General features: G+C 36.6%; 1 protein-coding gene across 1 annotated transcript; it reads left to right on the top strand.

Moving 5' to 3' along the window:
• Positions 1 to 1,404: 1,404 nt before the first annotated feature.
• Positions 1,405 to 24,075, top strand: Usp20-33 (Ubiquitin specific protease 20/33). The gene is made up of 21 exons (XM_053762006.2): positions 1,405 to 1,746; positions 2,841 to 2,960; positions 5,991 to 6,092; positions 6,682 to 6,811; positions 7,327 to 7,480; positions 7,990 to 8,077; positions 8,679 to 8,771; positions 9,301 to 9,403; positions 9,777 to 9,864; positions 10,365 to 10,456; positions 11,583 to 11,712; positions 12,744 to 12,867; positions 13,821 to 13,940; positions 15,036 to 15,151; positions 15,616 to 15,794; positions 16,250 to 16,436; positions 16,934 to 17,047; positions 17,490 to 17,633; positions 20,129 to 20,261; positions 20,625 to 20,750; positions 21,075 to 24,075. The coding sequence occupies exons 1-21, from the start codon at positions 1,669 to 1,671 to the stop codon at positions 21,660 to 21,662; spliced, it is 3,009 nt and encodes a 1,002-aa protein (XP_053617981.1). The 5' UTR covers positions 1,405 to 1,668; the 3' UTR covers positions 21,663 to 24,075.
• The last annotated feature ends 28 nt before the right edge of the window (positions 24,076 to 24,103 follow it).

Raw genomic sequence — 24,103 nt, 5'->3', positions numbered from 1 at the left:
GATTTAGAAGGGCCCCGCGCACCGCTAGCAAAGATTATTGTAAAACTCGGTAGACAAACTTAAACTTAAAATGGTTTTAACTTTTTATGAAGCAAACATAAAATAGATACACCTATTTTAAGTTAAATTGATAGATTCAGAAAAGGCCCCGTGCGCGTCTGGTTAAATTAGTTTTGTCCATGGATTTAATAAGAGTTTTGTCCTTTGGTTTTGTCTCTATCTTACTTGACAACATTTGACACATAGATTTAAAAAGGTGCCCCGCGCGCGGGTCACACACATTTAACAATGGATTTTGTAAGTACCTACAATCCATGGTACCTACTTCGTATCTACTACCTACTAATTCCATGCATTTAATATCGACTGTGTGCTTCCCATGGAATTAGTAGGGCTTCCTTTAAACTTCCTCTCACATATTCGTTCTATCCATAAATTTAGAAAGGCTCTCGCGCGTCTGGTTCCATATTAGTTACTCCACAGTATGGAGTGTCAGTGTGCGTGGAAACCACACATCCATCGTAGCATTCTAATCTACGCTACATACAGTCGCCTTTCATCTGTAACTTTGGAGGCCCAACATTATTGCAAATCATACAAAATAACAGGTCTGGGTCTTGTACACCTTGCCCTTGAGTTTAAGTGGCATTCAAGACTTACAGATGACTCCTGTGACTGCCATTTCATCCAACCCGCGCTAATAGGGCATATCAACTACTGTATAGTGCTACTTATACAACTAAGATACATAAGTAAACATTGCCAATGGAGGCAAAAAGCGCCAATTTTCAATATTGTTGCAGATTTACGACCAAAAATACCTACGTAAAAATAAAAATATCTACGTAATCGTGGTGTGAGTTTAAAAGAAAAAGGAAGGATTTAGGATTGTTATATATTTTCACAAACGAATGCTTACATAATGAGGATTAATAAAGTACTCTAAAATAAACGTTTTAATCGACCTAGCAAAAGGCGGCAAAGCTTTTGTGTATGGCGTGATAAATATAATACTCCCTAATCAGCTTTTCACGTCACGGTCTATATTCCGTCGCTTTGAAGGATAGAACCGAGAATCGAAAATCGTAGCAAACCGGAAGGAATACACCAAGTCAACAAGGAAACTAAATGGAAACTGGAAGTACCTACCTACCTAATAAAAACAAAAGGTTTTGCATAATAATAATGTCTCTTATTTTACATGGTATGGTAGTTTATTATTGGTTACTAACGGCAACACTGAATTATGTCGCGTATTCTACACTATTTTCTTTGTAGTGAAATCGAAAGCGAAGTGAAGTGATTTGCTTTCTGTCTCTATATTTTACCGTTTATTCTTAATGTTAGAAAAGGACATGAATATTCTACTTTGCAATTCTGCTGATCAGTCTTAGATGATATGCTCCAGAATAAGTTTTGGTGTCTGACTTTTCGTTTCGCTCGTCACGAAAGGTTTTAAGTTGTAGGAAATTTCTGTATTCTAATTTAATTAATAGATTTTTGCCTTAAAATGTTCCTTTTAAAATTTAGCGTCCTCTGTTTAGTTTTTACCAGCTCAACAAAGCTTCGGTTACGGCCTGCCTTAGTATAGAAAATGTCCTTTATTTACAAGACTGTAGTGTATCTGTAAAGTTGATTTCGTTTGTGCGGAAATATTTATAATTCACAATGGATAAAGGAGTGACGTGTGAGCATTTGAATAAGCTTACAGACTCCCTCGGGAAGGAGCTATGGCAAACAAAAGAGGTAAGGATCATTTCATAACCTAAAATATGAATGGTCAGTAGATACATTCAATTAAGTTTCCCTACCTCGGTTGTTATTGTGTAATGCTTGGTGAATACCATATGAGTATCATGCGATCTGGTTAACTTCCTTAAACACCAGAAAAGACAGTTCTGGATTGCTTCTATTTTTTTTTATGGTTTAGGTACCTACTGACTCTTGTTTACAAGACGAATATAATAGTATTCTTATTGTTCTATAAAGTTATCATTTATTGATAAACATTGAAGCTTCTACGGACTGTTGTCTTGTTTTAATGATATTTATGAGTATAATGTAGTTGCCATTGATAAAATCTTATCCAGTATTGCATTATCATCAAAGTGAGTAACAAATCCAAAATATTCTGATGCAATGACTTGTAACTGTAAAAACTGCTGGACCTATTTTGATGAAATTTGCCACAGAGACATAACCTTCAGGGGTAACATAGGTTATTTTTATTATGATTTTACCCAAGCGAAGTTATATGATTATTGGGTTGGATATAAAAAACGGAAATCTGAAAAAAAAATAATGAAAAGATATTGAAAGCTGTGAATTAAGCCTGTTAAAACACTTTAATTTATTTATGTTGGTACAGTAAACATAAATAATACATAAACACAAAACAACTACCTGTGATGGTGTAATGGTTTTTATATTTGAGATGGAACCCTAAAAATAAATATACTAGTATTACTAATTATTCAAAAGAAATCTCTTCCACTAGATCCTTAAGAGGAGAGGTCATGTATAACATCAAACAGTTGTTTGCATAAAATAAACATTACACCAAGGCTAAGAAAAATTACTTAAAAGATCATGTCAGGGCATTTAACATTGAGGAGTTCCCTTGTGGGGATTGATTCTGGGTACACCATCAGGATACACTCTTATTATAACTATGAAATATCATTGAAACTGAGCAATGCATACAATTTTAAATTCTCTAGTAAAAGTGGAATTAGGTGTAAATTAACTTGCAAGATTTTATTACAGACAGCCATAGGACAGGTGTAAAAGCTTGTAATAAACATACATACACACACCCTAATATAATAACATTGTTGTAGACGTTAACATGTTTTGACTGCGGCTGCCCGGGTCCCAACCTCTGGATCTGCCTACAACCTGAATGCCATCATATAGGTTGTTCCGAAGTGAAGAATGACCACAGCACAATTCACCAAAAGGTTAGTAAAGGAATAAATAAATATATTAGTACAAATCACACAGTTTGAGCTATTTCCAAAGTAAGTTTGTGACTTGTGTTATGGGATACTAACTCAACGATACTATATTTTATAACAAATATATATATAGATAAACATCCAAGACCCGGGTCAATCAGAAAAAGATCATTTTCCATCATGACCCGACTGTGGATCGAACCCGGGACCTTTCGGTTCAGTGGCAAGAACTTTACCATTGCGCCACCGAGGTCGTAAAAAAATATGTGATAGTTTAAACTTGCACAAGCCGAGACATTTTTACATCTATAAAGGTACCTACAATCGCACCACATCAACCTATAAATTTGATGGCAATAGAGGCACAATTGCAATATATTTGTCCTCTTATAAATAGTTAACAAAATGAGAGGGATCCATAAATGAATTTAAAAGTATGAGGTATACTAAAAATACAAGAAAATCAATTTTGTTGGAATTAATTCATTATATTATGTTGATTCAAATCACTTTTCCAATTATAGGCTTTAATCGCATGGGTTTGGGTCTCGCTTCATTTGAACAAAAAATTAATTATAATGAATATATAACAAAAACTTTCAAGAAGTTTGTAAGTTTGTGTGTAGGGGTATTCTCCAGAACTACCCAACTTATTTCTAAAATTCTTTCACCAGTAGGAAGCTATATTGCTGAATGATGTAGAATACTTTTCATCCTGATCCGGAGCTACTCAAAAATAGTATAGAATTAAAAATGTAGCAAAATAATATTTTTTTGTCTTTCCAATCATTGAGTTTTATCTTCAGTAAATAAACAAATGGAAATAGGCAACATGCAATTAGCTACGGTTTTTACATCGGTTTTTTAACTGCACCGTGTGTATTTTTGTAATGGAATTTTTTAAATTTTTTTTTTACGCCCACTTAACAGCAATAGAAATTAAACTGCACAATTACTTAATTTATAGTATTTTAAAATCTACATCCTAACATATTATTATAATAAAAATAATTCCCCTTGTCACGTCTGTCTGTATGGATGCGATAATCTCGATAATCTCAAAAATACCCTAAGGATTTTTGTTCGATTTCCTAAGAATGGTTTAGATGTATAATTAATATGGTTTACCCGAGCGAAGCAAGACGGGTCGCTGGTTAATGTTGTAAATTGAGCAGACCCTATACTCAATCACCGAAGAAACGCCAACATGTGCGAGAGAGAGAGAGAGAGCTTTTGAACATTATATGTAATATTAAGTATTTCTCAACAGATAACCAAAATTTTTCCACAACCAGTAGTAAGCTATATTACTCCTGAGTGACAGGGCAATTTTTATTCCGATATTCCTACGGGCACGAAGCCCCGGAACACAGCTATTTGACACCTTAAACAATATAACCAAAATAAATAAAGACAATATCTGCACTAGGGCGTGTGAATATATTTGAATACATTATTGTTTATATTGCCCAAAGTCCTTTACATGCAATTTCCGTAAAGTCATTGTTTATAAATACAAGTATAGTGAATCAGTGTCATTGAAGCAAGTTCATTAGTATAACTGGTTTATAAGTACATTTCCTTTGGACAAAAATAAATGCATGCGCATGCTTATGAAACAAAAATAATAAATAAAGAAAAAAGTTCAAAGAAGCTTAATACCGGTTGTAATTGCAGTGGTTAAAACCCGTCAATCCGCAATAGGCCCGCGTGGTAGGTCCGATTCCTTGTTCTTGTTCCAGCAGTGGAATATTTGAATGACCGATGATGATGATGAAAGAAAAAAGTGTAAGGGTATTAGCATCCGGCCCCCCTGATGGTAAGCGGTCACCAAGTCTATCAACGCCTGCAATACGGGCTTAGTGCGACATTGCTATTTACATCTCCCCATCTAGTCGATTCGAAGTAAGACGCAGCGAACCAATGACATTGCGCCGTTGTGACGCAACAACAACCGCTCTGCAATATGATTGGTTCGTTGCATCTCACTTCGAATCGACTCGATAGTGAGAAGTGAAATGTAAACCTGCACTTCGCTCTCAGGGGTGTCACAAGCGCGTTGTTTACTTTGTGATCTATCTTTGTGATCTATTGCCACATTACCCTGTCCCTCTCAACATTTAATTCAGAAGACAAAATGCAAGAAAAATAGACGAGATCTGTTACATAAGCCACAGTAAAATATCCGAAATACCTTCAGCAAAATAGGTTTGGTTGAACAAAGTACATCTTGTTAGGCAGTATTCGTCACAATTTTAATCTTTGCACCCCGCGATAAGACCATAAAATCGAGAACAAGAAACGTCTGTTAGACTGTGCAAAGAAATATTGTTACAACTAATATTTTATTTGTTGTAATACACTCGTTGTCGGTGATTTTATCCGGAAAAGCCGACAAGTTCGAGTTTTAGTTAAACTAATGGAGGATTAACTAATATTTGATGTTTATTTCTAGATAAAGTACTATATACTACTTTTCACTCTATGTTCTGAGGAAAAGAATATCAACAGACCAGAATACAGTTTTATGTTAATTTTAAAATTATTCGTTAATAAATTTTACACAATATTTTTTAAAGATAAATATAGAATATGGTTTATTCATTGATTTTTTTTTTGTTTATTATTGAGTTGACACATTCTTTCGATAAATATGACCGTGCAATTCGTTTTCGAAGAAATTGAAAAATAAGATATTCATATTATTTATTCGCCAACCGAGTTTTACAATGATCTTACAAGTAATTAAGATTCGTTTTGAAATAGATAAAAGGAAAATCCCAATAGGATAGAATGGGTGCTATATATAATTTATGGACCCAACCTACCAGCTGACCTACTCCCGCGGCATAAAGTAGCCTGCTCATCCAACTATCTCCACACAAATGTCACTTTAGTTCACTGCTCCGTTTTGAAGCGAAATAAGGACTAACAAACACACTTTTACATTTATACATATTAATTTCCATGTACATTAATTACCTTTTTTAATACGTTTGATCTTAGATCACTAAACCATGTTTTTTTTTTCAGAACTTTCCAACGCATTGCGTCCACATGAACGTCTCCACAGAGAGGATATGGTGCTATCTGTGCGAGAAGGAGGTCCATGTCAGGGCTGCGTTGGCGCAACCGGTGAGTTAGCCGTGAAGCCGTAGACAATACGGGAGGAACTTTCTGACGACCCGTCTACCACACCCGTCCGCTATCTGAATGTCTTGGGGTCGAATTGTGCGTGCAAATATTTGTGACAGTGATCACATATATTTGTTTACGGGCCTGATGTGTGGTGTCCGTTTCTTGTGTTTGTGTCCATAGGACTCGCGATACAAGCTTAGTCCTTAGTGTGGGCCGTTAAGTGTTGTCAATTGTTGTTGTGCAAAGTTCAATATATTGCTTTTGTTTTCGTATGTGGCCAGTCTCATTGCGCGGTGAGTTATAGGTATGTATAGGTATTACATATAGTTATACCTTTGTATAACTTAACTATATGTAATACCTATATGTATACTCACAATATATTAATAAGTGACTGGTATGGCAATAAAATTTTACGCTCAACTAATCTTCTTGAAATTTTTGAATACGTTTCGTTTGATTTGAAGTAAAGAGAAGGACATAGGGACATTTAAACTCCGGAAAAATCACTGTTCCTTTGGAAAGTTCATGCGGGCGAAGCCGCAAGCATAAGCAAGTGTTTAAATAATTTTAATATATCTTGCAGGTGAGTCCCGATTCAACGTCCCTAGATGGGTCAATCAGCAGTGCCCGTTTCGGTTCTCTCGGCATTGGCTCGCCTGACGATGACCTGGACCCGGATGATATGGATTATGAAGACGAGACGCGGCATAGAGGTAATGAAACACCGACATACACAAAAGACAAAGATGACATATTTATTTGCAAAAAACATGAGTTTACATTATTTACAATGTGGTGTTACGTGAAAAATTAATTCCAAATGTTTCATAGGCTATATGCAAATTTATATGAAGACGTATGCTATCCCACAAAAATGAGAATTTAACAGGCTATACATATACTTTTATATATTCGTGATACAAATTGTAAAATACTCGTACAATATATTTTTATTTCTTTTATAATATTTTTAATATTTCATGTTCCATTTCCAGATATAGTGACGAAATATATAAAGAAATGACAAACCCTATGGAAATACTTTTTTTTGAAAAGTCCCAAAATTTAATGTACAGTCAACACACAGAATCCCTAATATCATTGCAAACTTAATGTAACTAACATTGCTTAGAGGCCCATAGAGGGTTGTTACGCAGTTGAACCATCAAGTTTGATGTGACTGTGCGCATGCGCCGAAACTAATATTCTTCACTTTATCTCCATCCAGCCGGTCTAGTGGGCCTCCAAAATATGGGTAACACGTGCTACATGAATGCAGCGTTACAAGCGCTCAGCAACACCGCGCCGCTGACGTCGTACTTCCTGGAGTGCGGCGCCGCGGTCGCTATACTGGCGGCCGACAAGAAGCCCGGCCTCAGTCGGTAAGATGACGTCACGAACACAACATCATATTTCGTTTTTTGCCATTGCAACACCAAATCGAATGGTCAAGATTAGTTGATAGCCAAGCCCAGTATTGCCAGCCAAGAGTCTCATTTATTTTCTACTCTATATGTATAGACTGACTGTTCATCCATTTAACAAAAGGGAAGTTTATGTTTCTTAGCTTTTTTAAAAATTCTGATTCGGAAGGCGAAGTGTCGTTTTGCATTTCATTTCTTAGTATCGAATGGATTCGAAGTAAGACTCAGCGAACCAATCACATTGCGGTCTGGTTGTCGTTGCTTCACAATGGCACATTATGATTGGTTAGCTGCGTCTCACTGTGAGTCGACTTGATGGTGAGACGAAAATAGCAAAGTCACACTACACACTGGTCTTCGTTTCACAACGCCTCTGCAGCGGTTTGGGCTGCGCTCTGATGTGTCAGTCAGTCATTCAGTGTCTTATTTTATATATGTAGATGACTTTTTATTTTTTTTGTTTTCAGTGCATACCAAAAATTAATCAAAGAAATGTGGAGTAGGAAGACTAGAGGATACGTCGTACCCAATGGGATTCTATATGGAATACGTAGTGTAAGTAATGATTTAATTACTTTTTATGCAATTAATTTATCTGGATGTTCACAACTACATTCGTTGTTGTGCGAATAACAGCATAATCTATATCAAAATCCGTTACTTGCTTGAATAAGAAAGCTTAGAAGCGGACTTTGTTTTATCCCAACTAGTATTATAAATGCGAAAGTATGTTTGTTACTAAAGCTATTATTGCATATAAAAAAACTTTGCAATAAAAGACTACTAGGTGGCGCTATGGATATTTAACTATCGCAATCCCATTTTCATACAAAAAAAACCCCCAGGGTATTTAAGCGGGCGAAGCCGCAGACAAAAGCTAGTAGTAACATGCTAACAAGCTAAGAACATTAGGGATAAAATTATCTATGACACAAAAAAAAAAACGAAAATCGCTTCATCCGTTTGGGAGCTACGATGTCACAGACGGAAACGTTACACTTATAACTCCCCTCTTTTTGCGTCGGGGCTTAACAAAGTGTACTGCATATCATCTTTGTCATATACATACTAAATTAGTTACTTATTTGTACTGTTTTTGTGAAGAGAAAATAAACGTTTTTACCTCTATTGTTTATTTATTTATTGATGATTGCAGGTACATCCGATGTTCAGGGGTTACCACCAACACGACACACAGGAGTTTCTGCGCTGCTTCATGGACCAACTGCACGAAGAGCTGAAAGAGCCGGTAATGTATGGACTTTTGTCACCATACCTTTATTGTTTCAGCAATTGTTACTAATTAATTCTAAAAATGGTCTTAAGATAATAAAAAACAGTGCAATAGGCTAATTGACTTTTTTTTTTGTTTTGACGACTTTTCGAAGACTCTTATATTGATAGAAACACCAATGAAAAAATACTGTGTTAATGGCAATGCTTTCAAAGATAAGAAAAGAATAAAATCACACATTTTTGGACTCGTCCAAACGCTCCATACTAGATGACACGAACAAGTGACGTCACAACGTGCGATAATGTTCGCAAAGAAAGCTATGTTTGTTCGACAGCTACGTAAATATTACATTTATGATGATGACTTCTTTTCCAGGCAAATCTTCAAAATTTTATGGTATTTTTTACACGGGCTCCGGGCCAATCGAAACGGGAACACGCTAGAATGAGAGAGAGAACATATTATAAGTGCCCGTGTGTAGGATTTTGAGCGTTGTGCGTTGAACATTAGGTTGAATATCGCATGTCATTGTATATTTCAGGTATATGACAATACGCCTGAGGACAAACTCAGCTCTGAAGCAGACGGCGACCATCAAGAGAATAGGAATTTGCAGGTCAGGCGGCGAGCGGCGTCGTCGGGAGGTAAATGCTGCTACATATAATATACTAGCTGCGCCCCGGGGCTTTGCTCCCGTGGGAATTTTGAGAAAATGTACCCTATGTGTTATTCCAGGTTTTATTATACCGGTGTACAAAATTTCATAACAATCCGTCCAGTAGATTTCGCGTGAAATTGTAACAAACGTACTCGCACATACATCCTCACAAACTTTCGCTTTTATAATAATAGGACTAGCTCATCATTAACTATATCTATGCCAAATTTCATCAAAATCGGCGCAGTAGTTTTTGGGTTTATTCATTACAAACAAAAATACAAATCTTTTCACTTTATAGTTAGTGTTATTAGTAGTATATATTATTTTTCAATAATTTTTATTTTTGTACGTAACAGCGAGTGATGCGCCTTTCTTCGCGCGAGTGAGACGGAAATCGCCTGCTGCTTCTTCTTACAGCGAGTCTAGAACTGATGGCTATCTCAGGTAAACTTACAATCATTGTTCTTTAATGTCATTATATTTTTATAGTCTTTTTACGAAAAAAAATTTTTTGTAAAAAAACTATAATTTTTATTTTTTTTTCTGCCTTATTATACACGTCCACGCTAGATTATATACTAACTCTGTTTTTTTCATATCAAAGCACAAAATAAGCTGAAGTATGTTTTGTCACTATCGCACTTAACACATTTGCCATTGACATAACGTTACAAAACATACTTTAGCTCAAAGTATACTCAATGAATAACATGGTAAGTTTACATTACCTACTACATCACTAGCCGTCATAGCGATTCCTTCAGTAGGACTGATATTTGTACTTGAAATTGGACCACCACGGTAACATTCGCGATGTGGTACTAAATTGTGCTTTGTATCCATGTAGCTTTAAATATGGAAAAATAAATGTTCCCTAGGGAATATCACGCAGGCGAAGCCGCGGGTGGAAGCTAGTATGAAATAAATTAATAATGTCCTCGCAGGGATAGCGTCCCCGCGGCCAACCACCGGCGCTCCGCCAGCTTCGGCGGCGCCCGACATCTGGCCTACAAGGCTTTAGCTGATAACTTCAATGGTGAGTCTTTCATTTATGCATGGGATAACTGTACTGGTATCTAACGTATGACCTTCCAAAGGCGCATAAGGTACATAGAGACTAACATCTTTTGTTCTACGACTTGTCTAAACGTAATGAATACAAACTTTTTTTTTTTTGTTTTAATGTCGTTTCTATAAAACGTTAACTCTGTGTTCGATTCTGCTACATAACTCTACTGTACTGTCTCGTGTTGCTTGGCTATTAGATAAAGTTAAGATGTGTAGAATCGCAAATTAGATTGTATTTTTTTTTTATATGAAAAAAAAAAAACTACGAATCACGAAAAGTCGTACAATAAAAGTTTCTTGTTCTGATGTACCCAAGTAGTCCTTGGGTGGTTTTGCGTTAGATACCATGCAGTAACCCTGTATCTTGACGCCCTGCCGCTATGATAACTTCAATGGTGAATGTGACTACCTGCCTGCTAGATGGCGGTGGGTAGTCGTAAAAGTCATGTCAGGTGCCTTTAGTCGACTTGAATTGCTAAAACTGGTTGCAGATTTTCTAACACCAGTTTTAGCAATAATACACTCGATATGATGTTGATGTTGATGAACAGTATGTATGATCACGCTTATCTCCGAAAGTATTGGACGGATTCGAATTAAACTTTTTTTGTTATATATGTATCTATTAAGCCTGGGCAACTAATAGGTATAAATTATTTTGCTTCGCAAAATTGTTCGGCCACGCGAATGAAGTCGCGGGCATCAGCTAGTTTTTAATACGAATGCGATTCATTTTAGGTTCCTAAATTGAACCGAGTTGCATTGACCTATTCAAATTCAAATCATTTATTCAGAAATTAGACCTTCACAGGCACTTTTTCTCGTCAATTTTTATATTTATAGTTATTTCTCACAAGCTACTGGCATTTCGGAACAACCACTGCTGAGAAGAAATTTATACATTTGTTTAATTGACGTCCTTAGAGAAAAGGCTGCTGTGTGAAAGTTTGTTGCGCCGCTTCTTCTTCACCTGCGCTTTGGAAGTCGGCAGTAGACTTAGTTTAAGTAATTTTTTGACGTCAATAAGTGACGTAACATATCATCCTATATTGAATAAAGAATTTTTAAATTGGAATAAATAAATTGAATAATAGGTGGTGAGACGCTAACAGGCGACGTGGGCTCGGAATCGGAACTGTCGTGTTCGAGCGAGGCCGAGGAACGATACGAGACTTGTTCCAGCGGCGCCAGCGACGCCGCGGACTCTAAACCCGAGAAGACCACGTGAGATAATCACCATATTTTATCATGAAATTCTGTTGATTTCATTTATTTATTTACTTTCCAGCTGCGTCTGTGGAATTTCGATATATGTAGTATCATGTGTGTTATTCCATGATATATTCCACACGTGTACCAAATTTGATTACAATCCGTCCAAGTAGATTTCGCGTGAAAGTTTAACAAACTTACATCCTTACAAACCTTCACATTTATAATACTAGCTGCGCCGCGGGGCTTCGCTACCGTCGAAATTTCGGGATCAAAAGTACCCTATGTGTTATTCCAGGTTATATTCTACACGTGTACCAAATTTCACAACAATCAGTCCAGTAGATTTTCTGTGAAAGAGTAACAACCATACACACATACACATATCCTCACAAACTTTCGCATTAATAATAATAGTACGTTTATTATTCACTAGTTATTGCCCGCGGCTTCGCCCGCGTTAATTTTCTAGGATGCTTTCATCCTACCATATGTCCTACTCCATACTTCAAACTATATGTATGCAAAATTTCGAGAAGATTGGTTGAGTAGATTAAGCGTGAAGAGGTAACAAACATACTTCCTCATTTATAATATTAGTCAAGATTATTTTTTTATATTTTTTAAGTACTTATACTCTATACGTATATTTCAGTCTACATTTTTTCGCGCCATTTTTAAACTACTCTTGTCATTGAAAATAATAATGAGATGAAAAAATTCTTGAATCGGGTGGGGATTGAACCCGCACTGTCCCGGATAGACAGGAGCGCGGGTTCGATTCCCGCTCGATTCCAGAATTTTTCATCTCATTATTATTTTCAAAAATAAGTTAAGGAGCATGTATGACATATGTATAACAAGTCTACTCTTGTCATTAATAGCGAAGACCTGTTATTGGTAAAGTTTTATGGTATTTAACATTATAAAGACGGGATTACTCCCGTCTTTATAATGTTAAATAATTGCTGTAGGTAAAATAAATGAATGAATGAAAGAACGAATGAATGAGTAAATGAATAAATAGATATAATGATATCCAGCAAGGCGGGGCGGGCGGGGTCGAGCGGCGACGGCGACGGCAGCGCGGTGCGCTACCGGAGCGTCGTATCCGACGTGTTCGACGGGAAGCTGCTGTCCTCAGTGCAGTGCCTCATCTGTGACCGGGTGAGCTCATCTCACGCAGTGGCTAACTGCCCCCCGGTAGCCCGGGTCTTGAATGTTTATCTATATATGTATTTGTTATAAAATTTAGTATCGTTGAGTTAGTATCCCATAACACAAGTCTCGAACTTACTTTGGGGCTAGCTCAATCTGTGTGATTTGTCCTAATATATTTTTTTTCTACCCGTGTAACTATACTATAACTACATATACTATAATGTAACTGAGTTTTTAACCCCGGACATAAAAAGAGGGGTGGTATAATTTTGACCGCTAAGTGTGTCCGTCTGTCTGTGTACGTGGCACAGGAGCTCATCAACGGGTGAACCGATTGGGATACGCTTTTTTTATTCGATAGCAAATTTTTATACGATGGTTTCAAAAGTTGTAGCGAAATGAATATTAAAAATAGGGGGGGGGGTTTAATTTGTCTAACAAATAAACTTGTTAAAAAACTACATTTTTTCTAATATAATACATTTTTACTAATATAATAGGGGGGGTTTTTTAATTTGTCTAACAAATAAACATGTTAAAAAACTACATTTTTTCTAATATAAAACAGCCTGTCTATAAAAAGGAGATAACTAGACTACTTTAGCTTTCACGCACAGTGAATTTCCATTGCAATTCAGCGCGGGAATGCTGCAGTGTGATGGGCACCTCGCCTAGGTGATGCTCAGATAAGATATGCAACCTGTGTTTTTCAGCTGCCACCACATCAAATCAAAACTTTATATACAATTTATATCTTAATTTCTATACAAATATGTATAGAAGATTACCTAGAAGGAATATGTACAGTGAGGTTACCTAGAAACCCGTGCAGACAACCTTTGTCCATATTTAATAGAAAAGGAAGACCGTCCTGTGTCTCTTTCTTTTGTATACCTGCATCCCTTTCTGTTGTCACTATTTACTTTTCTATTTATACGATAATAATACCTATATTTCAGGTTTCGACCCGCGTGGAGACTTTCCAGGACCTATCGCTGCCAATCCCATCAAGAGAACATTTGGCGGTGTTGCGGTGTCAACAGCCGCCGCACAACACTGCTACCACACAAGAGTCTTGGGTAAAATATTTGATTTCTATTTATTTGTGGCAATAGATTGAAGCGGTAGTGGTGTTATGGTTAAGGCCTGTGAACCGAAAGGAACCAGGATCGAATCATACTCTGACTATACCAATCTGACTCGTATAAAGTAGTTTTCGACGACGTGCTTCCGATGAAAGAAAACATCGTGAGGAAATTTCTAGTCTCTACTGTAGGAGATAATTTGTCATCTAATGTGTGAAATAGAGGAGGGAACGGCAAACCACTATATTTTAACCCCCGACGCAAAAAGAGAGGTATTATAAGTTTAACGTGTCTGTCTGTGTATCTGTCTGTGGTTCGTAGCTCCCAAAGGGATGAACCGATTTTCGTTTAGTTTTTATTTTCTCATAGATAATTTTATCCCGAGTGTTCTTAGCCATGTTTCATGAAAATCGGTTCAGCCATTCAAAAGTTGTTGCGAAATGAATAATGAAAGTCGGAGGTTTTTTAATTTATCTAACAAATAAATTTGTCTATAATACAATGTGGTCACAGAGGATTAAAAGGAAATTTAGTGGCCACCGTTTCGATTTTGTCAACTGTGACATTGTGTAATGGAATACTACTTATATATACTTTCTAAAATTCATTATGTACTGTGGCATAATTCGTTAAAATATTATTTTCATTTTCGCTAATAAATAAAAGGTAAAGGCGCTCGAAGGCCAGGATGCTTGTGGTAGCTCCTTACTCTGGTAAAACGTGGTGGTGTAATGGTTAAGATGCCCGTCTGTGGATCGAAAGGTCTCAGGTTCGTATCCTACTCGTGCCACATGAGTTTGTATACCAATCTGACTCATATATAGTAGTTTATATAGACCACCACTTGTTTCCGGTGAAGGAAAACACCGTGAGGAAACCTGCACACTGGTGGACAGTTTAGTTCACTAGTGCGTATGCAACTACCTGCCGCTAGATGGCGGTAAGTAGTCGTAAAAGTCATGTCAGATGCCTTTAGGCGACTTGAATAAAATCTCACACCAGTGTTAGCAATAACATACTCGATGTGATGGTGACTCCGGTAGATGGCGCCAGCGATCTTAACAACGTCATATAAATGTTTATGTCCAGGTGTGGTGGTTGCTTAGTTGGCTGCGGTCGTGGTTCTACGGCCCCATAGTGTCGTTACAAGATTGCCTCGCCGCCTTCTTCAGCGCGGACGAACTCAAGGGCGATAATATGTATAGGTAATGGATTTATAACTAGCATTTGCACGCGTTTATTTCGTGCGTCCGTATGTGTGAACGTGTAACAATAAGTAACAAGAACTCAAATTATTAATATAATAATATATATTTTTACTTTTGTATGAGTGATCCGTAGATTTGGAATCAAGTAAAACAAAAGTCAGTGATGTTCTTTATTTTAAAATGTTTTACTGATTTCATCCCAGTCCCAATTCCAATCAATATTATAAATGCGAAAGTATGTTTGTTTGTTACTAAAAATGAAAATGAAGATCATTTTCAAAAGATTCCAGATGGACCTGGGTCTTGGCTGTATATCTATATATGTATATGTTATAGAATATAGTATCGTTGAGTTAGTATCCCATAACACAATTTTCGAACTTACTTTGGGGCTAACCTAATCTGTGTGATTTGTTCCTATATGTATGTGTGTATAATTTATTGATTGTTTTGGCATTCAGTTGTTCCCGCTGCAACAAATTACGCAACGGCGTCAAAATGTCCGGCGTCGTCCGTCTGCCGGAAGTGCTGTGCGTGCACCTGAAGCGCTTCCGGCACGAGCTCATGTTCAGCGCCAAGGTCGCCGCCAGGGTCGCCTTCCCCGTGCACGACCTCAATATGGCGCCATACACACACAAAGGTTTTATTCACTATTTAAATTCATTTTCAGAAATATGGGTAAAACTACACAGCTACAGTTAAAAGCGCATAGATACCCCTTACCCCACCCGTCTGCTTCAGCCCCACAAAACTTGTTAGAGAAATTTCAATAACGCATATCCTCTTTGTTTTTATTAGTCAAATCAGATTCTTTTATAATGTCAAAAACAGAAAATATGTCACGATTTTTTTATTCAAAATGCATTTCTAATAGTATATTAGGATGAGATGATGAGAACAAAAAAATTGTAAATGACGTAATTAATAAAACTGATCAATTGATATTTTATTATTATATTTGGTTATTTAAATACCTTTATGTATTTATTTTTTTACCCAATCAAGTAGCCAATATATTACAATACAATTACTCTTTATATCACCAAATAAATACAGAAATTTTTTATTATTATTTTTGTTACAATATACTTTCAGATTGCACATCAAAAGTGACCCGCTACGAGCTATGCGCGGTGATCTGCCACGCGGGCACAGCCGGCGGCGGACACTATACTTGTGTGGCCAAAAATGGAAGGAATTGGTACACATACGACGACCTCTGTATAGCACCCCTCCCTTCACACCATCTGGCGCATTGCGAGGCATATGTGCTCTTCTACAAGTGAGTTCTGCTATTATATGCCTTAAGTTGTACGTCGTAAGGACTGTAGTTGGATGAATGTCATGGAACCGTAAAAATATAATTTATAAGTGACTTCTGCTATTATATGCCTTAAGTTGTATGGCGTAAGAACTGTTGTTGTGTGAATGTCATGGAACTGCAGATATATATTCTAGAAGTGTGTTTTGCTATTATAATACTCAAGTAATAGGTCTCTTAATAGAATCTTAGTTGTGTGAATAACAAGGAACTGCAGAAATCGCTAGACTTTAGGTTCGTTCTGCTTCTATACGACTTAAGTTGTAGGTCATAAGGAGTATAGTTGCGTGAATAACTACTACTATATTTGTGTGTACAATAATTTAATGCCTTTTCTATAACAAAATTTGACACCGGATCACAAGGGATCATATGTTTTTCCTTACATCATTGTACAAAATATTCTTCAAACAAATAGAAATAAATTAGTAAGTAAAAAAAAAACTTCTTTTTTTCAGAAAAGTGAATCCCCAAATGACGTTGTTACGCCAGAAGGCGGCAGAAATAATAAACTCTACGACTGTGGACCCCAACGACATCAAATTCTATATCTCCAAGCAGTGGATCAATAAGTAAGCATAGATTTATTGTGTGTGGTTCTGTCCTAAAACAGGACCACTCCACATCTTCCCGTTGATGTCGTAAGGGACTAAAAGCCGCCCTGTTAGCTCATAGCATTCCAAAAGAGGGTTTACGTTAGGCGTTCAGTTTCCGTGACAATGCTTTATGATAAGCATTTCGATACGGTGCGCCCAGGATTGGACGACGATATATTCTCCCGACGAAAGAACTCCTCAAATATTACACAAACCTATATGATATTAGTAAAACCAAGTTTTTTGTTGCTACGGAATCCTTAATGATCGAGTCCGACTTGCCATTGGCCGGTTTTTTTTATTTATACTAGCTTTTGCCCACAATGAATTTCAGGAAATTTCTACACTGTCCTAGTAGGCTATATGCAAAAATTCAGCTTTCTATGTATGAGTGTTTACAAACTATTGTATGTTTCAGATTCAACACGTGGGCGGAGCCCGGGCCCATAGACAATAGTGACTTCGTTTGCTGTCACGGCGGCGTGCGGCCAGAGAGGGCTCAGAATTTGCAGCATTTGGCCACCCTAGTGCCCGGCGTCTTGTGGCAGTTTCTACATGAACAGTGAGTTTTATTAACCCTTAAGAGTGGCAACCTCGGTGGCGCAGTGGTAAAGCGCTTGCCTCTGAACCGAGAGGTCCCGGGTTCGATCCCCGGTCGGGGCACGATGGAAAATGATCTTTTTCTAATTGGCCCGGGTCTTGGATGTTTATCTATATATGTATTTGTTATAAAATATAGTATCGTTGAGTTAGTATCCCATAACACAAGTCTCGAACTTACTTTGGTGCTAGCTCATTCTGTGTGATTTCTCCTAATATTTATTTATTATTTACGATTTTATTTATTCAAGAAGGCTGTACAGTCTAATCCTAACTAATTTGTGAAAGTAAGTTTGTTTGTTTCACGCTTTATCTACTCCACAAATCTTTGTGAAATTTTGCATACATGTAATTTAATTACCTTTTAAGTATCTTTTATCTCGGTAAATAACGCGGCGAAGTTGCGGGTAAGAGCTAGTTACATATTTAAAAAGTGATAGTTGCTGATATTATGTAGAGTATAAATTTAAAGTGTATTTGTATTTTGTTATGTTTGGAAAATGTGCGTTCAGTTGTTTGGAAATTATCATTTTTTTAGTAGATGAGATGATGTCAGTGATGTCTGAAGGGGTTTTATAATTTTTAAACTTTAGTTGTATATTAACACAGACCATTTAACCTTAAGACCACGCTTGTATACATTTTAGTATATTGTGGTGGGGTGCGGGGGAAGGTCGCTTAGCTCTCATTGGAGCATTCAAAAATACGTCAAAACTTACTAGTGTTGGGCAACACAATGACTTCGATCGAGAATTTCGAGGGCCAGACACACATGTCCCCCATTAGTGAGGAAAAAAATTTCTTGTCTCGAACAGAGTACGGGAGGTCTCGAGAAATATATATCTGTATGACTAACAATACTTGGGTTAATGTTGCAACAGAAAAATAATATAAAGAAAATATATTTTTTATGTGATCTTTATTACTATAGTTCATTATAGTAAACATTGTTGACATAAATGATATGACAATTTTGTTTAAACATTCTCAAAAAGGATTGACGTTTGGCCGTCGCCGGTCATAAAAAAAAGATTCGAATCTTCAAAATTTAAGGGTTTATCTGTTATTCATAAAAAAGTATAGCCTACTTCGAGTTCAAATTGTGTTTTGTCCCTATAGCACTTTACAATATTTGACATTGACAGAAAGAGACATGACATATAACTAAAAGTGGGTAGTAATTTTTGCTGAATTATACTTTTTTATATTTAAACAACTTTTCGCCTACGTTTCACTATGACTCCGAGTAAATCTTTTCACGTCCTTTTTGAATAACCGCATAGTCTCTTAAAAAATGCCCATCCGTTTGAACGTGAAGACAAACGTAATCACAAGCATACAAGTATTTCTCAATAGGCAATTTTCCAAAGGAATAAAAAATATATAAACATAAAGCGTTACATACCCGCACACCAGCGCCATCATCACATTTTCAAATTCAAATTATTTATTCAGAAATTAGACCTTCACAGGCACATTTGAACAGTGTTGGTCCCTATCACGCACGATCGGCTTACCATTATTGTTTCTTACAATGTTTTTTCTACTAATATATAAAAGTTCGTAATGTACATAGTCAAAACGTATATCAAAATAGGTTATGATTGTGATCCGAGTGCTGATTATAATATATATAATGATGTGAAACACAATTAACTTACATAAAAATATATGAGAAACAAGATGACCAGTTCCCTCTGGCAGCACCCGTTCACGAGTTGACGCATGGGTCAGCCATCGCGTAGCTCAACTTATGGTTGGGAAGATATTTGGATAGATGGAGGGAACCTCACGGCCCGGCTCACGACGCCACTACCAGATTGACTATTTGAGTGAGCATGACACACTCAAAAACTTATGGTAATTAGCGAAATCTAAGAAACTTGTATTCGAAAAATAATATTTCCAATTGGTTATAAAAACTTTACACTAAAACGTTTTTAACTGGCTTTGCGTTTAATTTGCGTAGGTAAAGCGTTCGTCGTAGTACGAAGTCTTTACCAAACACATCGCAAAGTAACAACAGGAATACACACCTGTAGGTGGACCACAGCGATATTCATCGATTATTATCAGTTCATCGATCGATTATCATATCTTATTTGTCCCGTCACTACCTTACACGTGCCAAGGCAGAGCGAGATAATTATATGTTTGTGCCATAGTGATTTAAGTGCGAAAGAAAGAGCTAGACATATTTTGTTCTTATATTATTGTTTCTAATACAACATGGTTTGGAAAATTTAAAAATTAAATTATAATAAAAAAATAATGACTTGTTGGTGAAAAGTGATTCCATCTTCTGTTAGACTGGACGTTGAGCTACACTCTCCACACCATTTCACAGCACAATACGGCATCATTGTTTTGATATTGTTTTTATTTACGAGCAAACTGGCACAGCCTTCGCTTCGCTCGCCGGCGGTATAACCATATTGTATGTGTGATGTGCCGCAGCCTGGGCGGCGGGCCGACACTGTCACTGGGCGCCGCGCGCGCGTGCGCGGGCTGCGCGTGCGCCGCGCGCTCGCTGCGCGCGCGCCGCGACCACGAGCTCTCCGCCTTCTACGATCTGCACGCTGTATTCCAGGTTACTGTTGACTCTTAACCCTGTCGAATACTATCCCAACTGATATTCTAAATGCGAAACTAAGTTTGCTCGCTTGTTTGTTACCTCTTCATAATCGATCTACGCAATCGATTTTCTTGAAATTTCGCATATATCTAATTAAGAGTATAAAAAAGGACAAAGTACTTTTCAACCCGAAAAAACTATTGTTATAAAATTGGAATTACATATAACCTTACCAATAACAAGTCTTCACTATTAAACAGTAGTAGACAAGTAATTTAAAAATAGTATCTTTATCTATCTTATAACACGACTTTAATAAAGTCGCCTAAAGAGATCAGACACCAAATCTTCGTTTAAATTTATAATGTATAATCCCAGGAACAGGAACGCCCGCGCGCGATCTACGCAATAAGTATGCACTGGTTCCGCCAATGGCAGGCCTTCGTCCGCAACAAGAGCCAGCCCCCGCCGCCGGTCGACAACACAGGGATTGTTACCAAACAGGTGGGCTACTTATTTAATTTGCGGGACGTCCATTAATCACGCACGTTTGCCAACTCTACTCTAAAAATAAACGTAACAATAGCATCCTCAAAGAGAGTTAACGACAAGCAGGATCTTAAAAATTTAATGGTTAATTTTTTACGAGGCCTTGGGGCGTCACAGCTCCGAATGTAATCGCAAACACGCGAGGATGAAAGAGGATACGGACGGTCGCCTGTGTACACTTTTTTAAGTTAATTAATTGCTTAAATATTTATGTATATTGTTTTGAATATTTACTTATTACATATATGTTTAAATGATCATTTAATGTAAATATTGCAGGAAATCGACGGAGTCACCACGTACACCCTAAAACAAGGATCAGACCACGCACAACTCAGCGAAGAACTGTGGAGGTTCTTCACTGACATCTACAGCGGGGGACCGGAGGTCAAACTCACCCCCACACTCGCCCCCGCCCCCCAGGAACACACCACCAAACCCGTAGAGCCTAGAAGACTCTCTAGGAAATATTCAGAATCGGACAAGGAAGAATACTGCACAAAATCTACATCAGAAATGAACATCCGTGACTCAATCCAAACGGAACTCCAAAAGAATCAATCGTTACAAAATATCAACAGGCAATACAAAAAGGCAGAGTCCGACGATGACGTCAACTACAAGTTTTACAAACGTCACGAGCCGAATGGCAACTACCAAGATTCAGATGAAGAAATGGAAGCGATCCCGCTGCAATATGTCAACACGGTGAAAATGGAGAACGGTGTGGACAGTTCGGACCATGATGCCAATGACAATCCAGTGTGTAACAAAAAATCTGACGAGCTACCAAATCTAGACAGTATATCGCTTAAGGCCAAGCCGTCGAAAAGCAAGAGAAAAATGAGAAAGCGGACAGTGAAATGATTCTATCTAGCGTTCCAATTCGTACACAGGTTAAGGAGGATGGTGTGCTCTAGGGACAGTGTGTGAAGTGAACATTCCTATTGGTGACTGGTGTATAGTGCATTTAGTGGGAGCCCTGGACAGTTATGTTTTTGCGTTTTACATGCTCTGTTCAGGTGTCGGTGGTGATTGTGACGGGAAATTTTATCTGGCGCGTAAAACACTAAGGTTGTGACATGAAAGAAATTTTGCCACGTCTATCAATATGGCTTACATATTATAATATGTAATTTCGAGAGTTTATTTAATCTATATTATTTTTCACACAATTTTAATAAGATAACTAATAAAATAAGTTTTATTTTAGGCTTCTTTCATGAATTTTATTGTCATAACACTAAATGTAGACTTGACTAAAGATTCTAAACTACTAAAACTAACTAAAGGCCTGGACAGGAAGTGTATGTAACTGAACAAATATTCATTTTTGTGTGATGAATGCATGTGACCAAAATTTGTTTTTAGTCGATTATAATCTGAATCGAGCATGTAATGCGCGCTATAAATCTAAAAAATTATGTGTAGTTAAAATAAAGCATATTCTTATGATTGTTTTCTAATTCATAAGTTGAATACATTTTAAAGCAATAACTGTAAATAATAGGATATATATAATATATATATAACTTCTGTGAGAAGTTCTTATACATATGAAATAGATAGTCAAAAAAGTATATACTGGTCTCAGGGCTCCAGTCTAGCCTTATGTAGGAAGCGAGACTATATAAAAAAAAAAGTATATAATTTTTCTACTTTTCATATTTTCTCTAAAACCTGATACTATGCATTTTTTTCTATTTTACATTGTAATTTTCTATACAAAATTATATAAACGAAATATCAACGAATAGATGTTTTATATATTGGTCTCGTTTTCTATATTATATCCTCGAAACTCGGAAACGTCATTCGAGCAAAAATATTCTCTATATCTATATAATAGAAGGTACACAATTGCAAATAGCGTTTCGGAGTGCGTAGATAAAGGCGATAAAAGGATATTTTTCTAAATTGTATGTAAATGTGCGGCCGCCGAGCGCGACTCGGCAGGGATAGTATTTTTAGTACAATTATTTGGTTCAAATTCAAGTAGACGAATTAGATACTTGAATGGTGTTAATCGAACTGTATATTTACATTAATTAATGTATATCTTGTAAAATTTCGCGATGTTAACCATGAGTTCGGTTTAACTCGTCGGACGATATCATTTTTACGAAAGTTTAAAATGTAGTCATCACGCAATGTGTAATTAATTGAAGATTGATTTGTTTGTTTAAAATTGACATAAGTCAATTTTGATGGATCGTAGCCTAAATCACAATATTACGCAAAAGTAAACACAAACAGTATACAAAACCATAAAGCTGGAGTACTTCTTGATTCCATACTTTTTTGAGAATCAATAGATTTAATGTGAAAAGTGCAATTGTTACTGACTTCAATTAATTAATATATAAAATACATACCTCCAAAGTCAATTTTATAACTATGCCTATATATGAATGCCAATAAAATAATAATTTATCCCTACGACAACGTCTTCTTTGCGAAATGTCGCGTCAAGAACTTAAAAGAAAATTCGGATTTTTAAGAAATTTTATTTATCAGTTCATCATTATGAGTTATAGAGTAAATAAATCGGGATATTATAACTTGGTTAGTAAGGTTTTTTTCATTAATAACAAATTCTTTTTCTTTTAGTTCAACATTTTTATTCACGTCCCGATTTCGCGTGAAGCCTTATAAATTGTTCTTTCTTACTGTCAGCTCTAATAAAGTTTCGTACCAGTGTTTGTTCAAATCAGCATAACTTTCGCTTCGCTCCTCCAAGAAAGAGAAACACGTATTAAAATACCCTTCCTGACCCTTGGAACACCAAAGTGTATATACACGATATACCTAGGCTGTATATACACGAGAAAAAGGTTTCACAAAACGCTTATCTAAGCTTTATATGACATAGACCGAGAGGTTGTATGGAAAATTCTGTCAGCTTTTTTCTTTGTCTTTGTTTAATTGATATTGTGTGAAAACTACAACTTTAAACTTTTTAGTTAGAAATTAATATCGATTCGCCATATAAAATCGACTCGCCTATGTGTATAGTTCGTGTTTATAGATAGTATATTTCAGACTGCATTTCTTTTGTTCTGTTTTAGAGGTGGTACCACGAAAGAAGTTCCTAGACGTGGCGCTACTGTCGGCGCTAACAACAATGTAGCTTTGATAGTTCCTCATACCACACCACTTCTTTCGTGTTACGGCCTCTACTTGTGGATTAGGTATTTATTTTGTTGTCTCTGGTTCTAAGTCTATGATATTTGTTAATTAATTGATCAGCAATAAAATTTATTTCACCTAATTGGCTGCATACTTGCGTTTGATTTATTTATATGGTT

Source organism: Plodia interpunctella, chromosome 22, assembly GCF_027563975.2.
Source record: "Plodia interpunctella isolate USDA-ARS_2022_Savannah chromosome 22, ilPloInte3.2, whole genome shotgun sequence".
Classification (NCBI taxonomy): Eukaryota; Metazoa; Arthropoda; class Insecta; order Lepidoptera; family Pyralidae; genus Plodia; species Plodia interpunctella.
This window is presented reverse-complemented; position numbering and strand designations above follow the sequence as displayed.